The sequence below is a fragment of the Sycon ciliatum genome, chromosome 4, assembly GCF_964019385.1.
Source record: "Sycon ciliatum chromosome 4, ocSycCili1.1, whole genome shotgun sequence".
Lineage (NCBI taxonomy): Eukaryota > Metazoa > Porifera > Calcarea > Leucosolenida > Sycettidae > Sycon > Sycon ciliatum.
This window is the reverse complement of record NC_088646.1, coordinates 35,200,050-35,219,596: the sequence shown is the minus strand read 5'-3', so window position 1 is coordinate 35,219,596 and position 19,547 is coordinate 35,200,050. Positions and strand designations below refer to the sequence as shown.

Here is a 19,547-nt window from a genome sequence, read left to right as displayed (position 1 = left end):
GACGTTGCTGACCGAACAGTGCACTGTGTGTACGTGTAGTGCAACAAAAAAGTTCAAAAAACGCGGGAAAATCGCGGAAAATGCGGTCTTTTAAAATATCGCAAAAACGCGGAAAAAAACGCGGCCGCGGAATCGCAATTTTCCCCGGGGACAGCTCCTTGAACTTATTTCATAAGGTTTTCTTCAAGTTTAGAAACAAGTGAGTGAGAACTGATTTGTACCGTATTTTTCAGAGTATAAGCCGCACATTAAACACCAGTAATTCACCCAAAAGAAGTCGTGGAGCGGCTTATACTATGATGGTGAAGTTATTAACGGTGATAAATAGGATAGATGTCTGCATTTCGTGACAACAAATCTAGGTGCGCCTTATACTGCGGAAAGTACGGTACTTCGAATACTTTACATAGCGTTGAGTTGGCCATTAGAGTTTGTCATTTGTGTGGCAGTTTGTTGGACGTAGTCGTGAAGTTCTCTCAGCTCAGGCGAGTGTTGTGCCTAGCGTACACTCTGGGCTGGCATGCTCCCATCCCCCTTGCAGTTCTGCAAAGCACAGAATCGAGAGGGGGTGGGTAAGGCTGCAACCGCACTAGGTAAAAGGGTGAAGATATGTGTATACTACAGCCAGCAGCTGCACAGCAAGTTGTATTGCATTTTTCCAGCCCAACCGCCAGAAAATGTCGAATCACTGGTGAGTATTGAGGTGCATGAAGTTGAGGTGCATGAAATTCAAAATACAGGTGGAATCCTGATAATTCGAATATGGCTTAATTCGAACATACCGCTTAATTAGAAGTTTTCCAGGACCGATTTCTATCAACCTTTGGAAAAACGCGATTCCGCGGCCGCGGCAAATTTCGCAGAAGTTGCCATCATCCGCGGAAATCACGGAATCCACACTTTTGCCCGCGGAATCTGAATTTTTTAGGGTAAATTACTAAAATTACTACTCAGAAAGCAGCAGAAAAACTACTTTGCGATCTGTTTGAGCACATTTCTCTTGCCAGTGCAGGTCTCTCCAAGATTCTTCACTCTTATTCAGTTCGTGACAGCAAAGGGTAGTATGAAAAGTGCTCCTTCATGCGACGTAGAAGCCTGGCTTCTATGCAAGTGTGGTGCATATAAGCATGGTTTGCATACAAGCCTGGTTTGCATTAAAGCCTGGTGCAGAAAGCGGCTTATGTGCTTATAAGCCCGGCTTTTATCCGCGACTTTACGGTAGTTGTCATATATCCTCTACGAGGAGAACGAAAAACTTGCAGAAAGTGCCGCAGATTTTTGATTTCACAGCAGAAAATGCCGCAGAAAACCCCCATTTCCCCCGCAGAATTTGCCGCAGAATTTTGAATTCTTGGCCACGTTTTTCCAAAGGGATAGATCAATACGATTCCCATACAAAAATTTCTGATAATTCGAACCTCGAACTCGACATGTCCGGTTAATTAGAAGTCCCACAGATTCCACTTACATAGAAAATGTGTGGGATTTGTGCTGATAATTCGAAGATAGCAAAGACTAGTGTAATTCGAAGTTCACTGTACACTGTACTGGTCAGTTCAGTTTGCACGAGCAGGCTGTGCCGGACAGTTCATTGTCCGTAAAATTTGTGTCTAAGGTCCATAGCGCAAATCTGCGTGACCGTGAGAGAATTTTGACATACATATTGTGGGTTCGTGTTTGGATAATTAGAATGTCCGGATAATTAGAAGTTTTTCCTGGCATTTTGAGGTTCGAATTATCAGGATTTCACCTGTACATCTGTCTCCGGGGAAAATCGCGATTCCGCGGCCGCGTTTTTGTCCGCGTTTTTTTGCGATTTTTTAAGACAGCGTTTTCCGCGATTTTCCCGCGTTTTTTGAACTTTTTTGTTGCACTACACGTACACACAGTGCACTGTTCGGTCAGCAACGTCTCATCGTGGCGGCTTTTTACTCAAATATGACGAGTGCTTACACCAGAGACTTGTAACTGATTGATTTCACTACATACTCACTAAAAATTGCCTCATATCAACTGCAAACTTGCCGCATATCAATAATATTCACCGCATATTTACCGCATGTTCATCGCAAATTATGCCGCGTTTTTTCCCCGCGTTTTTTTGCGATTTTTCCGTGATTTTCCCCGGGGACAGGTACATGCATATATTAGTTACATAGTGCGGCTGCAGCCTAAATGCCAATGCCGGGTGCAATGTAGGTACGGAAATCGTGAACTACAGTCCATTTCAAAACTAGACGCGTACCTAGGCAAAAACCGTTATGCCAGCATCTATACCACATAAAATCTGCGATCACTTTGTGCATAAATATTTCCAAATTGGGCGTCTGTTATCCAATCCTTTAGAAACTATAATTATGAGAGTAATTGTGGAGCGATCCTGAGCAATATTCCGAAAACTATTCTCAAAAAGTTCCAGCCAAATTTGAAATATTTCAAAACCCTACGCGTCTATAGTTTTGAAATGCACTGTAGGGTGATATCGAACAACAATCCTGTGTGGAGTTGTATTGGCTCTTATCATCCCACTCATAACAGCTACTCATTGGCTGAATCAGGGGTTTCGTACTACGGGATAACTAATTTATCCTTATCACCTTTGCTGAATGAATTCTTTGATAGGGATAACAAAAGGATTACAGTCTGGGAACGATGTAGGAAATCTTGTACGTGCGAGACACCAACAAGTCAGGGTGCTAGTTGTGATTAAAATGGACTGTAGTTCATTTTTTTAATCAAATTTTTGATAGGGCAATCCCCACAGGTCTAAGGTCTTCTTACAGGGTAACCTCATGTCACGTAGTCTACACATATGTACTTGTACATGTATTATAATGAACCAATAAACATTGATGTACATCTAGCTGGACATGCGATGTACACTGTACCCAGATTCCATTGCATTCCAGCCGGCTCTTCTTGGAAGCTAAGCAAATCCTTCTCCTTCTCTTTCTCCTCGTTGACTGGAAAACATAGCTGAGCATACAGTCATGTACTGGGTAGACTCTACACCAGTACGCACGTACGTACACTGTCTTATCTGCTTGAAGGACGAGAATTTTTTTGTGTTTGAAACCAGGAACAAGATTCTCACTTTTTCAGAAGATATACGGTAATTATACGTACATGTACCGCGCCGGTACCCGGTATACCGCGGTAGCGGCGGTACGCGCCGCGCCGCGGCGTGATGCTTGGACTGCGGCTGTGATCGAGAAAGAAGCCTTGTTTTATGACGTAACGTCATTTTCTTGGACTAGGGAATCCCCTCGGCCCGCAGCCCTGCACCCGAGATCATTGATATCTCAGCAACAACCCCTAGGCCCTCTGCTCTAAACCGGGTACAAGGTTGCCGCACTATGGATTCAAAAAAATAAAAGGTTGACACACTCGCTTGGTCATACAGCGCCAAGTTTGAGTCTGCATGTCTTGTCGACTTCTTGTCGAGCACGACGTCGTCGGTCAGTTCGTCTTCATCGTCTTTGTTTCACTGTGTGGCGACTAGATGACTGCTTGTTGATGCATTGATGAAGTTCTAAAGGAATGGCGAGTGTCCAGGTGGCTTCTTCAAGTAAGTATTCGTTTGATTTCGCGTTTGTGTCTTGTTGCTTTTATCCTCGTATGGGAGTGCTGATAAAACCTTTGCAGTCTTCTTGAGGGATGCTTTCAACCTCCTGTAGGTGCTTGTTCCGCGAGCACGCTTGCTGTAGCACAGCTGAATTTTCTGGTCTGTGAAAATGCTGTATGCATCTGGTGACGATGCTTGCAAGACCATACACGCCGTCGTTGCTATGAGTATGAGCTCTGGTTTTCGTCTAATGGCAGTGTTTTTACTTATTCACAGTCTGTATCTCAAAGGAGAGCAGTAGTTTCTGGTTGATTGCAGCGCTGGTAGGTGACCTGAATATCTCTACAGGAGTCTTTGTCTCTGTGCGAGAACGCCTGAGCTTGTTTGTTACCTTTCGCAGTGCGCATTTCCTTGGTTTGCTCGTCACGTTCTTGCAGGTTGCTGCCGTAGTTGTTGATCTTTGTAGAACGGTCGTGCTTGACTTGGAATAGTGAACTGAGCAGTTGATACCAAGTCTCCTCTTACGATCTTTGTGTGGCTGCTGCCAGTGCCTTACAAGTCGACTCGCCAATCCACTCATCCGAGCAGACATTTTCGATGTTATCGAAGGAACTCGTGTTGTACTGGTTTAGTTGAACGCGATTGTGAAACGTGAGAGATCGTGGGGATCGTGAAAGATCTCTAACACCAGTTTCGAAACGAAGAAAGCGGATAATTACCAACCTATGGCTACTGTGTCCTTCAGCTGCCTCTTTCGCTCAGAGCGACGATCACGCTGCTGTTGGCATTACGAATTATGCTTTTGTCCTATTGTTTGATGTACGTATGCCTGTTTGAGGAACTGTGCATGTGGGTGGGTGGTGTGAGTGCTGCACTCTGTACATGGGTACTTGCATTGTGCTTTTCAGATTCTGTGCATGTCTGAATCTTGTTGTGGGTTTTCTCACCAAAGCAAACCTCAGTGTCCACAGCTCAGCAGGTCTGTGACTGCATACCCTCTCCTGCCCTGCATTAGTGTGTGTTTAGTTTTGTCAAATTGTTGTGTGTGTGTGTGTGTCTGTGTGTTTGTGTTGTACCTCAGGTGCTGTGCCATCTGAGTCTGCAGCGAGTAAAGAGAGCCAGGTAGGTGCAGGATAAAAATCGTAATAATTTTGATTTTTGAATTATTTAATCAGAGAGACAAGCACACGTGATGCAAGTAGCTGGTTACTCACGTTGTAATGCACTGTACGGGTATGATCAGGACACCTACCAATGCAGCACAGATATACTTACTCACTGAGGTAGACGTGTACCCGTTTGCATGGGTGCACGTAAATCCAGGAAGCAGTGGCTAAACAATGAATGCGCTGCCTGGGATTTTCTTTTGTTATTTGGTGCCGTCGTTACATGTAGTTGTTCATGCGGGGCGGGGTGGCTTCAGGAAGCATGTCGGGCGACGAGCAGTGGTATTTGTTTTTTCCCATTCTGACTTTCTTTGTTCTCTTTTCTCGCTTGGCCTGTCTTGCCTTTGAAGCCATGTGCACCAGACTTGCAACGTAATAGTCTTGTGAGCGACGAGTCGACTGCCAATAGCGACACGCTCAAGCTTCTTCGCGAACAACTGCGCTCCTCAGTGTCCGGTTTTCCCAGCAATGGCGTTGGCACGGTTACAAAATCTCTCAGTGAGGAGAGGTGTTCTACACCGTTGATATCGCACCAGCCTCCTCATTCCTACCGGCAAGTCAGCCACAGCCTGTCTGCCATCTCTTCACCTATTCCACGACAAGCAGCATCGCTACCGTGCAGCCCGCGCAATGGTATGTGTATGCCCCCATTCATGCGTATGCCACTGGTATGTGTATCCCCCCCCCCCCCCATTCATGCATGTGGCAATGGTATGTGTATGCCCCCAATCATGCATATACCACTGGTATGTAGGTACATTTGAACATACAGGTACTGTGCCTGTGTTTGTTGTTTTCACACAATGGGTGTAAATAGGGAGGTCAGCGAGCCGTGCCTTAGGAAGTTGTTTTACTTGTATGGGAATAATCCCGTTACCTTGCAGTAATGAGTTAAAGTAGTAACTTGTGCCTGCTTTCTCTCAACTAAGTTTTTTCGCATACTCTTCTGTGTGTGCAGGCCTTAGCGTTATGCCATCTCTGAGCAGTGGGCAAATGACGTCACCAGTACAACGTATGGTGCCCCTGTCCACTGCTCATGCATCCTCCATGATTCCACCGTACACGTCGCCAGCTGACGGCTCCAGTGTATTCACGCCGCTCAACGCAGGCGCTGGACACTCGCTCAGTAAGTGCTTGCCTCACCATGCTCACTGCGCATCCTGCAAACAATGCCTAGCAGCTTTGGTTGCTTTTCACGATACCTCGATTGTGCTAGCGCTATCTGCATTGAAAAGCCACAATACTAGAAGCCTGAGCCCTGCTGGCTGAAGCTGCTCAGCTGGTAGCAGCCTCACCAGGCTCTCCCTTGGGTGTTTCACTGCAGCATTACAGTACAATACCAGGCATCCGAATGCCCGTACCATATTCTCCCATATTCTCCCATCACACGCTTCTGTGCATCTTTTGGGAATCTAATAATAGACGCATTGCCTTGACAAATCTTGAGTATTTCATGCATTGGTGCTCTCCCTGTGTTAGTTTGTAGTGTGTGGGTACAGTGAGGGCTGATAAATACGAATTGAATTGAACCTGGTGCCTTATGCTGACCATGCAAAGGTGCACATGAACCACAAACTACTTGAAATTGTCTCGGTAGTCGTCAGCCATTTGCCAGAAGCCCTCCATCTTCTTATGGTGCCCTACCAGAATACGTCCAGAGTATTCTACTGTTGCGGTCCAGTTTCATGCCTCATAGTCGCTATTATTCCTGCCAGTTATCTCAGAAGACCTACACATTTATACGAGCCCTTGTCGACCGGCTACTTGCATCTCTAGCCGAGCAGCTCTGATAGGCTTTCACACAGACCAACAGTGCTGCTCATTGAAATCCGAGCTGTGTAAGCCGGCTGGCGCAGTACACTGTACAACCCCAGACCTGCTTACGCTGGGCTGTGCACTGGTGTAAGGTGCTAAGCTAGCTTGTTCATGTGCCCGGATTTCATCACTGTAAATGACACAAGTTTCCCGGAACACGGCCACCAATTTATCTTTTTTGTAGAATGTTTCAGACCCAGTGCTACTCTTCGTGTTGTCTGTTTGTGCAGTGAGTTCGCGCAGTACCCCGGCCACACCTTCGTTGAAAAATACTGTTATGAACACATTGTTAACACCTCTGAACATGGCGGCTCATGCAGCTCACATTGCGCGCTCAGGAGCTGCTGAAACGGTAGGTGCTACTGCTACATGCCGGACATGCCTTATTTGGAACTACAGTAGGACTCACTTTCGGCTCGCTTTTCTTGCATGCTTCACTTGATAGTTGATTCAGATGGTGGTTGCCTGATGATCGTGACCTCGTGAAACTAGGATTTGCAACACAGCTTCCCCTCTCTCTTTTGTTTGGTGGTAAGCCCAGACCTGGCAATATGGCTGTAAGTGCGCGCCTGCCCCCCCCCCCCCCCACACACACACACACACACACTAAGCTGCAAAGTTACTCCGGTGCAGAGCTATCCTCGCCACCGCCACCACAATCAGTTTGCGCATGGTGCCTAGTCGATGAATGGTTAGTGGTATCAGGTGTATATTTACCACCACATGAATCAACCATATGTACAGCTACAGTGGAGTGTTCAACTTCGTTCACTTGATAGTTGCGGATAATGTGTGAGTCAAAACTACCTCTCTCTCACACACACACTTTCTCTCCCCTCTCCAACAGATTGCAAGTCCATCAACTTCTCCAAGACCGGGTATCCTGAGAAAGCGCGGTGAAAGGTGAATTGAATGCAATTGTGCTGTTCTTGGCCTGTGTACAGATCACTCTGTTTTCCTCTGCAGTGTATTATGCACTTGCTCGGGTCAATCGGCTGCCGTGTTTTCGGGGCTCAGTTTGACCATGTTGTGTTTGTAGCAACTGGCATGGATATGTATGTGTCTTGCGATCAGCCTTTATTGTTGACGACCTACAGATGTGATCTTGCAGCTTGGGCCACACTTTTTTCTTTTGCAAATCATGTACAGGAATGAATTCACTGTCATATTTTTGCATAGTAGTTTCTGCTATACGAAATCACAATTGTGTAGCAGTCTTTGATTTTGATTAGCATTTTTCTTTGAAGGTTGGGTGTTTACCACAATGTCCCTATTGAGAGTGATGCCCGAACGCCCATTTGCAGAAAAGCAAGGAAGCATACATGTGCACCCAGATTGAGAGTACCTGCACTACATACACTGCACTGTATGCATGTTACTTGACAGCGCAGGCTAGGCATGGGTAGCCTGTATGTATCGCAATTTTCCGCGAGTCTTGGTAACTTTTGAGTAGCAGTAGATCGATTTTGCATCGCAAACTGCGATGTGATACATAATAAATCAATCCCTGATGTACATGGGGTACCGAAAACTGACCCTTTCACTTCATTGTGGGGTTTAATGGAAAAGGCTGGCGGAATCAAAAACCCAACATATCTGCATCTCCGAGTTTGAAGCCATCGCAGCGAGAAACATGATGCGAGGTGTCCTGCTGCCCTGTCTGGTTACTGTACATTTTAGTTTTGTAGCTAAGTTAGTGTGCATTATGTGCTGTTTTCACCAGCCATAGCAAGACTACAATGTCAGCTCCAAGTTCCACTTCGTCAGCCACAAAGCTAGAGAACTCGCTGAGATCGCTCCAGTCCCTGGGCTCCATATCGTCCACCTCAAGTAGTCCTGGTTTGGAAGTAGCTGCTCCTGCACGCAAGAAACCGCGCAAGCAGAACATGGTGACGACGGAGGACCCTCTAGCAAGCAACGTCCCTCCCGCCGAGTCACGTCTTGGCAGCAGCTCGTCTTCCGGCACCACGCCTGCAACCACGCCTAACTCCGTGCCGCCACCGCCGCCTCTGAAGGAGTCCATTCAGCAGTTCCCGTTTCGAAAAAGGATGCCGGCCAATTTCGGGGCGGGCTACAAGCCGGCCACCACTGGCTCCAAGGCGTCCATAAATCACTTCCAGCGGTCCACTGATGTCAAAGTGAAAGGTAGGAATAGAATGGAGTTAGTGAGTTTATTGCTTTGATACTGTTTGTGCTCATAGATCTCTGAAGCAGACTATTGACAGGAAGCCATCCTGCAACTCACTTGTTCATGCCGTCGTTAATAGTTTACTGTTGCAAGTATATTGTGACAGGTCTGATCTGAATTGCAATGCTTTTGCCTTTTGGCCACTGTTTTGGACTGATCTGAATTGCAATGCTTTTGCCTTTTGGCCACTGTTTTGCAGATGAGAAGCGGCCCTCAATAGCGGAACTGTCTGCGCAGAAAGCACGCCTTAAAGACCTAGAAGGCTGGAAACTTACCCGTATGATTAGCAACCTCGACTCGCTTGTAAGTATAGAGGCTCTTGGCTTGGCCATATAATTATCATGTTGTATGATTGCGGCCTTGACCAGTGTGTGTGTGTGTGTGTGTGTGTGTGTGTGTGTGTGTGCCATGCTTGCCAGTAAACATATCACCGGGGTGGCGTTCTGGCGGTTTTAGCTTCTGTTTCCCTGAAGGAATTATATTTTCATGCCACTTCTTTCCCTATTTACTGACCGGCCCTCCCTCTTCCGAACTCCTCTCTTACCCAGGCACCGTTCCAAGTCTGAATAGTAATTCTTGCTACGTGTACGAAGTGTGCGCATTCGTGCAGTATGCTTCAATATGGCCTGCCAGAAGGTGTGCCATGTACAAGTGCAGTGATCTGAACTACCGACTTTGTTGTGTTACAAACACCCTTCGATCCCTTTGTGTCCGGATAAGAGAGGGGTGGAGTGTGTGGATGTTTTTAGTGTTGCAATATCACACACCAGAACCAAGTCTAACCGGTTGGACTTTTCTGAATACTGTAATGTCGCGTCTTAAAGCCGGGCTTATTCCCGTAGATGCCGATACCAGGGCTAGGCTTCTATTCAAACCAGGTATTTCTACGTGTGTCAACCACTAAAACCAGGCTTATGTGCTGACAGTATCTTGACAATCAGGCTTGTATTCAAAACAGGCTTCTATATGCGATAGGCTTTAATACAAGACACTATGGCATGTCACCATCCTCCCGCAAAGAATACTCACCTTTTCTTGCTGCCTTGCCCTTGAAGAGCGATATTGCTTTGTGCATAGGAATGTTCCCGCAGGGTCTGACTAGACTTTAAACCTATGGAGACACTTGCCTTGTCACGGTAGCTCAATGAGGTTGTGGTGTTGTTTTTCGTTCTTGCAGGAGAAGATGGAAAAGAGTAAAATCGACGTAGTGAATGGTTACTTGGATCAGTTGCCTTCCTCCAAGTCCCTTGACAAGAAGGCATCGGAGGACCTCCACGCCGTTGTAGAGCTTCTCAAGGTATAGTGACGAATTCTCCGTGTATTACATGTCCCCAAACGGTGTCCATCTTTGGAGCTTTTTCTTCAGCGTACATGTATATATTATTATTCTTTGGCGCCGCTGTGGTTGGTTGGGTGTCTGCATCACCCTTCACCCTGTACATGGGGGTACGCTGCACTACAGTAGTCGTGTAGATCACTTGCACATTGCTTTGAGAGACTTCTGCTGTGTTTATTATCTTCAATGAGAAGACTAAACGTGAATGCCAGTACACGACGCGGGGATGCCGGTAGGAGTACATACCACAGAGCACGCCACTCCTGGAGCAAGGCCGCGCGGTGAAGTTGGCGTCAAAGTGGCTACTGGGTGGCAGGGTGCCCTATGATTCAATATTCATGATGACCTCAACGAAACACTTCACCATGGGAGTGGGTAGTTTCATGCAACCTGCCTAGATCCGTAGTTGCAGTCTCTGGTTTCTGTTACAACCAGTCAACATGTACATGACACATGGCTGATGGATACCGATAGCAGAGACCGAAGGCTCATTTCGATTGTGTTGTTTTTTCTTTGGTGTATGTTTTACACACGTGCAGGGTAATCTACAGCGGTCTAAAGTTCTCGTAGAGCATGTCAGAGAAACAAAGCAACATTTAGAAAAGGTATGGTATTGGTTATGTTGCATGTGAGAAACCCCCTTGCAGTGCCACAGTTGTAGACGATTGTCTGCGAGTATGCTATTCGATGCCGTACTTTCTTGTGCTTCTCTAAGTATGTACAACAGTGCTGCTCAGTGAAATCCGATCAAGCGAGTGGATGCCGCTCCGACACCACGCACTATGCAGCCCCACGTAGATCTGCGAACACTATACCGTATGTGAGCACCTTTAAAGCCATGGCCTTATATTCGAAATACCGCTGCTTTCCTAGCTATTTTAGATGCAAAATGACTCACCCACTACACCATGCCATAAAAGTTAAAGTCCACACAAAAACTTCAATCTAAATCGACTTGTTCACCCTTCCTGCTGGACTGTAAGTTTGTTAGCATAGTACTTATTCCTTCATTTTTGCAAAACACACCTCAAATGTCATTTTATTTATGAAGCCCATGGCTTTATAAGTGAGACTGGCTTTATAATCGAATATACCGCCATGGCTGTAAAGGTGCGGACATACGGTAATGTGAACTAGCGCAGGGTGCAAACTCTCGATCTGCGTAATTGGATTTCATGGAGCAGCACTGTATAAACACCTGTCTCATATAGAAGTCTGCTTTGAACACAAGCCTGATTTCCAAGTTTGATCATCGCCGCAGAAGCCGGTATTTGTGTGTTGCCATACCTGGAAATACCTTGTTCTGCTATTGAGAATCAACAAGGTTGAAACACCTAGCTGTCTGGAAATACAAATCTGATTTGAACCGAAGCCTAGCCCGGACATTGGCTCGTTCTACTGACCATAAGTTCTGCATACAGTCGTGCACACACATCTGTATTGGACCCGTTGGGGATACTGTTTTACTGTTGCTGGAAGTGGCCCACAGCTGCATCTCCGTTTTAAGTAGTGCTGAAACGAGTACGCCGAGTACTCGAGTACCCGCTCGTTGAGTACTCGACTCGATATCAAAAAGGACTCGATAAATAAATAAATAGAAAACTTGATAGCGACGTACACATCCGTCGTCCATGTGGCTTTGCAATGAAAATTTGTGTTTATTGAAGGATATTGAATTGTGTAAATGATGTGCAAAAAATGGGTATGTGGTACTGACATATATGCGCATGATTGCTTATAGAGTACTCGATACTCGACTCGATAGTGACAGTACTCGCTCGATAGCTTATAGAGTACTCGTTTCAGCACTAGTTTTAAGTCGTTCAAAGTGGCCCGTTCAAAAGTATTGAGCATTACTCCGAGCTATACATATATGTAATTCGCTGGTCATCTGCTTTGCTGGTGAGCAACTTGTATGACTGGATGATGCTTACTACCCAGTGTGCATGTACACTGTGTCGCGTAATAGATTATTGTCTGTTGACCGGCGAGGCATTTCAATGTCTCGCATTTATGCACTCCCAGCCACTTGTGACTTGTTACTGTGTAAGTTGTAGTGTTTGCAGTCTACTCTCGATATGTCACGCACTCGATCTTGGAGACGAAAGTGCACGACTTATCGCAAGTAGACTGTATGTAGTGTACTGTGCTATGCTATTTCCCATCAGTAATGCGGTGTTTGTACGCTGGCGACTGAGGTTTATTTTTGGAATTGTTCGTTCATAGACGTAATTGAAATTGTCCTTATGTCATGTTCTGCTCCTTTGGTCTGCAGGTACTTGACCATCGGCCGCGAGTCATCCAGCTATTCAATAAATTCCACAAGCCTGCGCGTGGCAGTAGCAGTAGCAGCAGTGGTGGCAATTCCGCCAACAGCGGCAGTGGTAACAAACGGAAAGCATGATCATACAATTTCTATTTCTACTTTAATTTAGTGTCTGCCCTGATTCGTCCCTTCCATATATGATTTATCATAGTCGTTCATCTTGTTTCCCCCGGTTAACCCTAGACTGTAGAGCTTTGTACATAGCAGAAATTTGTAGATCACCTTCCACTTTAGGGTGCTGCCCAAACTCTCTCTCTCTCTCTCTCTCTCTCTCTCTCTCTCTCTCTCTCTCTCTCTCTCTCTCTCTCTCTATTATATTCACACGGGGAGCCGACATTATCACTCTCTATTACGTCTTATTTTCTTTCTGTCATCTAGAGCTGAATTGAAGCTAACCATGCGTCTTAGCCTAGCAGCGTGTGACAGTGTAGTAATTGGTTGTAAGAGTACATCATAACATGCCCATCACTGCACGGCAAGTTGTATGACCTCTCTTGTGCGTTAGTACTGGGTGCATGCTGCGCACACATCCTGGTTGTAAAATGTAAATGCACTCTTTTAGGTTGTGGCCATGTTCTGCAACCGGTGTGTACTTCTGCCTCAAGAGTAACTTTAGATGTATGTGAAAACAGATGGTTCTGTCCTTGACAATGACATCCCAGGCAGACTCCCCCGCTGCTTGCAATCAAATGTTGATGCCAAGAGACCCTTATTATACAGTAGACGTGTGCACCACACAGGTGTCCTAATTTTTCAATGATCTACTGGTAGCTACATTCTCATAACATGTTGAAGTTGTGCTGGATCGTATACGTACCAAATGTAGCATAGACCAATAGCAAGAGTACATAAACCTGTTTATATACTCTTGCCGATAGGAACAGTACAATCATAACCCCAAGAGTGCTGCCCTATATGGGTAGTGTGCACTCTTTGGACAGTGGCGCACGCTACCAAGAGTACATAACCCCCCCCCCCCAGAGTGTGCAACTCCACTATGGGTGCTGTCCCGACAGAATTTCAAATTGACGTCATTTTGATGATGCAATGCGCACTGTACACGGATTATCAGACGAATCCGGAACCTGTGGTTGACCGAAGCCGATCGATCCTGTACAAATAATATTGCAAAGAAAAACGTGTGATGCGTTGACACCCGTACACATGTTGTAAATCACTGGTGCACGGAGCATTGCATTGCGTCATAAATAATGACATCAACTTGAAATTCTGTCGGGACAGCAGGGTATGTGGGAGTTGCACACTCTGGGGGGTTATGTACTCTTGACGCTACTAATAACCCCAAGATTGTGCATCTCTGATCTCTGAGCTATTATGGGTGCTATGCACGGCACGCTGCCTTCATTACGTACGAGCTCGTAGTGAAATGCTGTCAAAGTATGGTGGATCTGGTTGTATGTGCCGGTATATCCTTTCCGGATGTGTTGTGTAGTATGTGTCATTCTTCTTGTTGGTTCATGCCTGATAGGGAATCTTATGTGTTCTGGTTAAAATGAACTGGTTGTGCTCCGCAGTTTACGACTTCTTCAACTCTTCTTTTCTAATGATGCAAAATTTTCACAGTTTGAGAGATGAGCATCTGGTATGGTGGATGGAAGGGGTACTAGTAGTATTATTTAAACACACGGCGAGGAGACAATAATTTGATAACCGCAATCAATAAAACTAGCTGAACCGACATTTGTGTACTTTATTCATGCAATGTAAAAACGGTGGAGACGATGTGCAATAAAACGATGAAAATATGAAGAAATGGTGTAGGGAAAAACTATGGATTCAACCGTTTCTTCATATTTTCATCGTTTTATTGCACATCGTCTCCACCGTTTTTACATTGCATGAATAAAGTACACAAATGTCGGTTCAGCTAGTTTTATTGATTGCGGTTATCAAGTAGTAGTATTCTTATTATTATGCTAGTAGTGACTGAGGCCAGTTCCCTATTTTCTCTCTCTCTCTCTCTCTCTCTCTCTCTCTCTCTCTCTCTCTCTCTCTCTCTCTCTCTCTCTCTCTCTCTCTCCTGCCTAAGGGAAAGAGAAGGAGAGAAGCATAGCGATGTCAACACAACACAGCGGCATGGAGCAAGTTAAAAGCTGCGTGTTACTCTAGTTTCATGGCAAGTTGATGATGGATTGTTAGTCAACAAAAGAATATGGAGTACGAAGCTTCATACACTGCACTATCATGTTTATGTACACGGTTTGATTAAAAAGTTATATAAAACAGTAGCAGGCAAGGAAAGACAGTAGGTTGTTATGGGCAGTCAAGATACTAATTACATCAATGTTTGTATGGACTTGAGGGTTTCTTTCCGCTGCATGCATGGACAGAAAGCAGCACAGACAACACCCACACAAAAGTCAGCTCACCTACTAAACCGGGAAACATTTGCACCGGTTTCAGTTCCTGATTTGCGTGCAGACAAATTTGCACCTGGAGATGTTGCGATTGGAGTCAATTTTCTCCGCTTCTTTATTACAGTTGTGCGTTTAGCGCTAGCTTACTTTCGCGATTTTACACCCGTCGCGAAAACCGCGAAGGATTCCAGATCGCAAAGGTTTTCGTGTTTACAAGCAGGTGACTATTTGTATACGATTTACACGACGGGCATTCTTATGCTTGAGAGCCCATGTCCATGGAAATTCGCCTGCAAACAACCAGATTTCCCCACAGGAATCCAAATCTGCATGCGAGCTCACATGCAGCGCTGGGAAGCACATGCGATGACTGTTTTTCTTCTTTCTCTTTTGCAAATGCCGCAACCATGGAATCGTACAAAGTTTGTACTATACCCTGGTCGCGTCTCGAAATCCTCGTCCCCATGGTTACCAACGTACTCGCAGGTACTCGTGCCATGCCAGGTTTTCCTATGTGAATCAAACGCTATCTGTCAGATTACCTGCACGTTTTCCTGTTGTGTGAATCGCCTGTGTCTACTGCAGCATACTCGTAAGAAAAGGACATGTTGCCACATTCTAGCAGAGGACGAAAGCCAAAAACGGACTTCTTCCACTTTTTCACAGAGTCAGTGTGGGCAGAGGACAAAGGAATGCACTCCAAGACGAGGGTTCACATGACATGAAAGTCTGGCCCATGGTTACGGGTACATTTCGACAAGCGGATTCAAATAGAGAAAATTTGCCCAGTCTGAAAATGCAGGGGAGGGAAATTCAGATATGGATGACTCTAAAACATCACCACACGGAAGAAAAGATAGCCCAGCGATTTCCATTTCTAATCTGCATTGAATCTGCAAGTGACTACAACTGAACCTTAAACGCGGCTGCCCGCGGGCCGATCATGCACTCGCACAAGAAAGCACACAGACAACCTGGGCGGCCGTGAAGGAAAATCCACACCGCAATTATACACAGCATAGAAGAATTGCCATGAGGGGAAACTAACCGTTTCATCAACCGATGGTTTCTCTTCTGGAGTCTTCTTTCGTGCAATCGGTCCAGTCACCATAGTGTTACCGCCACGAAGCATATCTAAGAAGTTATCCTTTGAGATCGCCGTGACAACTACAAATATACAAGGAAACAAAAGAAAGTAAAATTTTTGGAACACAGGCATGCCTGCCACGGATGGCAATAAAACAATTGATGGCCTGAAAGTGACTCTTTCAGGAAAGGACACAGAAATCTCACGACCTTACCATGGTCGCATACAGGTCACATTCTCTCTCTGTCTCTGTCGCTCTCGCCCCTAGTATTTCACCACGACGGGAACTGAGCACATTTGGCGATCATCACTCGGTAATTCTCATCTTGCAATGCCAGGCTAGAAAGTAATCAAACGTCTCTCACGCACTCATCATACCTTTCTCTCGCTTTGCTTCTGTCGGCGCCTCCTCCAGCTTTTCTTTTATGATCTTCTGTTGCTTACTGACGGCGTTGAAGAGCTTTACCACTGCCACAGCACACCAGAAACCACAAATAGAGATCACAAATAAGACTCACAACTAATTTCTGAAACACAGACCAGGAGACTTGGCAACAACCACAATCAATCACTCTCAAACAGGTTAGCAAACAAACATGTAATAAAGGTGATCAGTTGATAACGTAACCTACCTCCTTTGGTAGCAGTTGCATGGAGTCGTCGCTCAAGGTCATCGCGGGCTAGGTTGGGCACGGTATGCTGCCTCTCCTCCCAGTCACGCCGTGTAGCCACAGCCAGCTGCATACAATACATGAAGTAGAAGAAATCAGCATGAAGCAGGACAAAGTGCAGAAGCACTTAGAAAGAAAGAAAGAGAGAGAGAGAGAGATCAAGGTTCCCTCGACGTGAACACGTGTGGCTGTATACTCAGGTCAATATGTCATACAAATTGCAGGTTTGGTGTTAAGATGCACTGTGCGTGAACGTGAACCAGTGTATCTGCTTCCTCATATCAACACAATGTATTACTGCGCGCGCACGCGCGATGGCATTCACTTTCCCTGCAATTGTTCCACTTCACTGGTCAACACGTGCACAACACCGGAAACGCTGTACAAATGCCAAATGCACACAGGTAAGCTGTGGATTGTCGTAACTTGTTTGGCTAAACCTTGTGTGTGTGTGTGTGTGGGGGGGGGGGGGGGGGGGCATACACATACGTCTGTCCGACGTCTCCATAATGATCAATTGATACGTAGAGTGGCCATCGACACTGGGTTGGCTACACGCTACATAAACAATACTCTTCTATCATGTTGACACTTTTATGACCTCACCTTCTTTTTCTTTGCTTCAGCTTTGAATTCTGCGATGTGCTTTGCTTTACGTTTCGACAATATCACAGGCTAAAGAAGCAGGAAAAGAAAGAAAAACAGATGTGAGTCAATGGAGTACAACATATCAGCAAGAAGAAGACAATAAAACGTTTTTTTAATCAGATCACATCGATTTTCAGGCATGCCTTTTCGAAGGGCTGAAATGTACACATCAATGAGAGATCATTTTCGCATGCAGTGTAACTTCTCAGTTCTTCTTATACAGACACCCTACTCGTAGGAACCAGACATGTCTATACTGTATGGTGTTGTACAAACAGTCAACCATCCAACGTTATAGGGACCGGGCATGTCTGCACTGTACAGTGTATGCAGACACCCTATAATAACGGGCGATATGTAGGGACAAAGCATACATGTACAGTCGTCCCTCTCTAACCCGGCACTTGTTTATCCGGAACCCTTGCCAACCGGCGCACTTTCTGATGAAACCGATTTTTTTCGTTCAATTCCTACATCTTAATCCGGCACTTGAATTCCGCCTCCGGCAGTGACTTTTTGAAACGAATCGCTCAAACTGCACGTAGTTTGATTTCATAATCCGGCAGTCCTAGGGTTCCCAGTAAAAAGGCAACGCCTGTTGGGAGTTCCCTAGTAAAATAATAAATTCTACTACTGTACTACTACTACTATCACTACTAGTCGTAAATCGACTGTGCGTGTGTGTGCAAGAGTACGTATACATGTGAACATGTTCTCTGTTTTACTTTATCACTGTGTATATTCCTGGAGAAAAGGTGAGAATATAAAGCCGTGCACCAAATACTGGGGTCGACACGGAAAAACCCTGCGTTTTGACGTATGATACATGCATGTAATTGGGTAGGGCCGGGTCAGAGGGCAGGATTTCTTAATCCAGCACCCTCGTTAATCCAGCAGAAAATGCCGTAGCAAAAGGTGCCGGATTAGAGAGGGACGACTGTATCTGTATTCTGCACTGTATCCATCAGTGTGAACACGGCTGTGCCCATGAATGCACTCAAGAATATTACCTGACTTCCATCTGCGTCCTTTCCAAGCATTTTGGAGATGACGTCGGCCATCCCAGCATTGCCTTCTGCTTTGCAATGGCGATCTGAATGGTACATACCACCCACACATGGACGCATGTAAAGAAATACTTCCAAATCCTGAATTTGTTGCTAACATGTATAACTCTGTCTAATCTAAATAATTCACACTGGCCTCATCTTCACTTGAATAAGCATTGTAGAACACCGGCCTCAGGATAGGACACCTGCCAATAAATGGACATCAATTTTCTGGGGGCATCGTTGCAGTTTTTATGTCCGTGGACTATATTTTAGGTAAGGATGATAGACAAGGGTATGAGCCTGTCCGACATCCTGTGAGTGTGCCGGTTTTATTTTTACAACTAGCTGTGCTAACTTTTTTACAATCTTTCTCATTGATTTTTTGCTGTGGCGAATCCTTTGGCAGAATCAACGCACTCTAGAGCACTTGAAACAATGAAAGGCATGTATGTTGGCATATCGTTATGTCCAAAGCAGTACATACCATGTCAACACATGGACGCATACGTGAATGTAAACAAAATACTTCAACTTCCGATATTTCAGAAAACACATATCCGGTACACAACTCTGTCTAATTCTCACCAGCCTCATCTTTACTAGAGCCTAGTAGAGGGAGCATCGGCACCAGATTCAGATTAAGCATCCGATGGGGTTTCAGGACTAGAAGATTCATCAGAGAAATTGTCGGATTGCAACAGCACATTGGCTGTTTATAAAATCATTTTAAATTAATAGCAGTACAACATGTTACTAGTATGCACTTGCTTTCAAGGAAGCTCATCGATGTCGCATTTCCTTTCTTGTGCCCATGTTTAAGTATGCAACAGCGGTTTTGACAACATCCCTTTGATTGAAGGTTTTAGAAAATTCTTGAGCACAGTCTCCAATAAAAGCAGTCTCTAATAGTAGTGCAGGTACAGCTGTCATTGAAATAGTAAGAACCCCGGGCTCTTACTAGAGAAAGTGAGATACACAACTCAATGTTTAATTCTCACCGGCTTCATCTTCACTTGAGGAAGTCTCGGCACCAGATTGAGACGAAGCATCCGATGGGGTCTCAGGACCAGAATCAGATGAAGCATCCGATGGGGTTTCAGGACCAGAAAGTTCGTCGGAGAAATCGTCTGAGGAGTCCATGGTTATCGATTAGAAATAAGTTACTTGCGAAGGCCAAAACTAAACTGTTGTGATTGATACGACATAATAATTATGTGCCTGCTTTTTTTGTGCATTTTCTTTCGAAACGACCATCGATCATCGCGATCTTCGTCATTTCTGACGCCATTTCCTTTCACCATGGATACTGGGGGGA

At 45.3% G+C, this 19,547-nt stretch overlaps 2 protein-coding genes across 2 annotated transcripts; one reads left to right on the top strand and one right to left on the bottom strand.

The window, feature by feature from the left end:
• Positions 1–3,374: 3,374 nt before the first annotated feature.
• LOC135815888 (histone deacetylase complex subunit SAP130-like) lies at positions 3,375–12,869 on the top strand. The gene is made up of 11 exons (XM_065329234.1): positions 3,375–3,568; positions 4,647–4,687; positions 5,082–5,364; positions 5,690–5,857; positions 6,777–6,898; positions 7,394–7,449; positions 8,270–8,691; positions 8,934–9,037; positions 9,912–10,031; positions 10,610–10,675; positions 12,346–12,869. Exons 1-11 carry the CDS (start codon positions 3,541–3,543, stop codon positions 12,472–12,474), a joined length of 1,539 nt encoding a protein of 512 aa, XP_065185306.1. The 5' UTR covers positions 3,375–3,540; the 3' UTR covers positions 12,475–12,869.
• A 1,625-nt stretch (positions 12,870–14,494) lies between these two features.
• LOC135815887 (RRP15-like protein) lies at positions 14,495–19,456 on the bottom strand. Its single transcript, XM_065329233.1, has 7 exons — positions 19,231–19,456; positions 18,191–18,273; positions 17,139–17,207; positions 16,494–16,599; positions 16,240–16,329; positions 15,823–15,941; positions 14,495–14,731 (listed from the first exon to the last, which is right to left on the bottom strand). The coding sequence occupies exons 1-7, from the start codon at positions 19,370–19,372 to the stop codon at positions 14,693–14,695; spliced, it is 648 nt and encodes a 215-aa protein (XP_065185305.1). The 5' UTR covers positions 19,373–19,456; the 3' UTR covers positions 14,495–14,692.
• Positions 19,457–19,547: the final 91 nt, after the last annotated feature.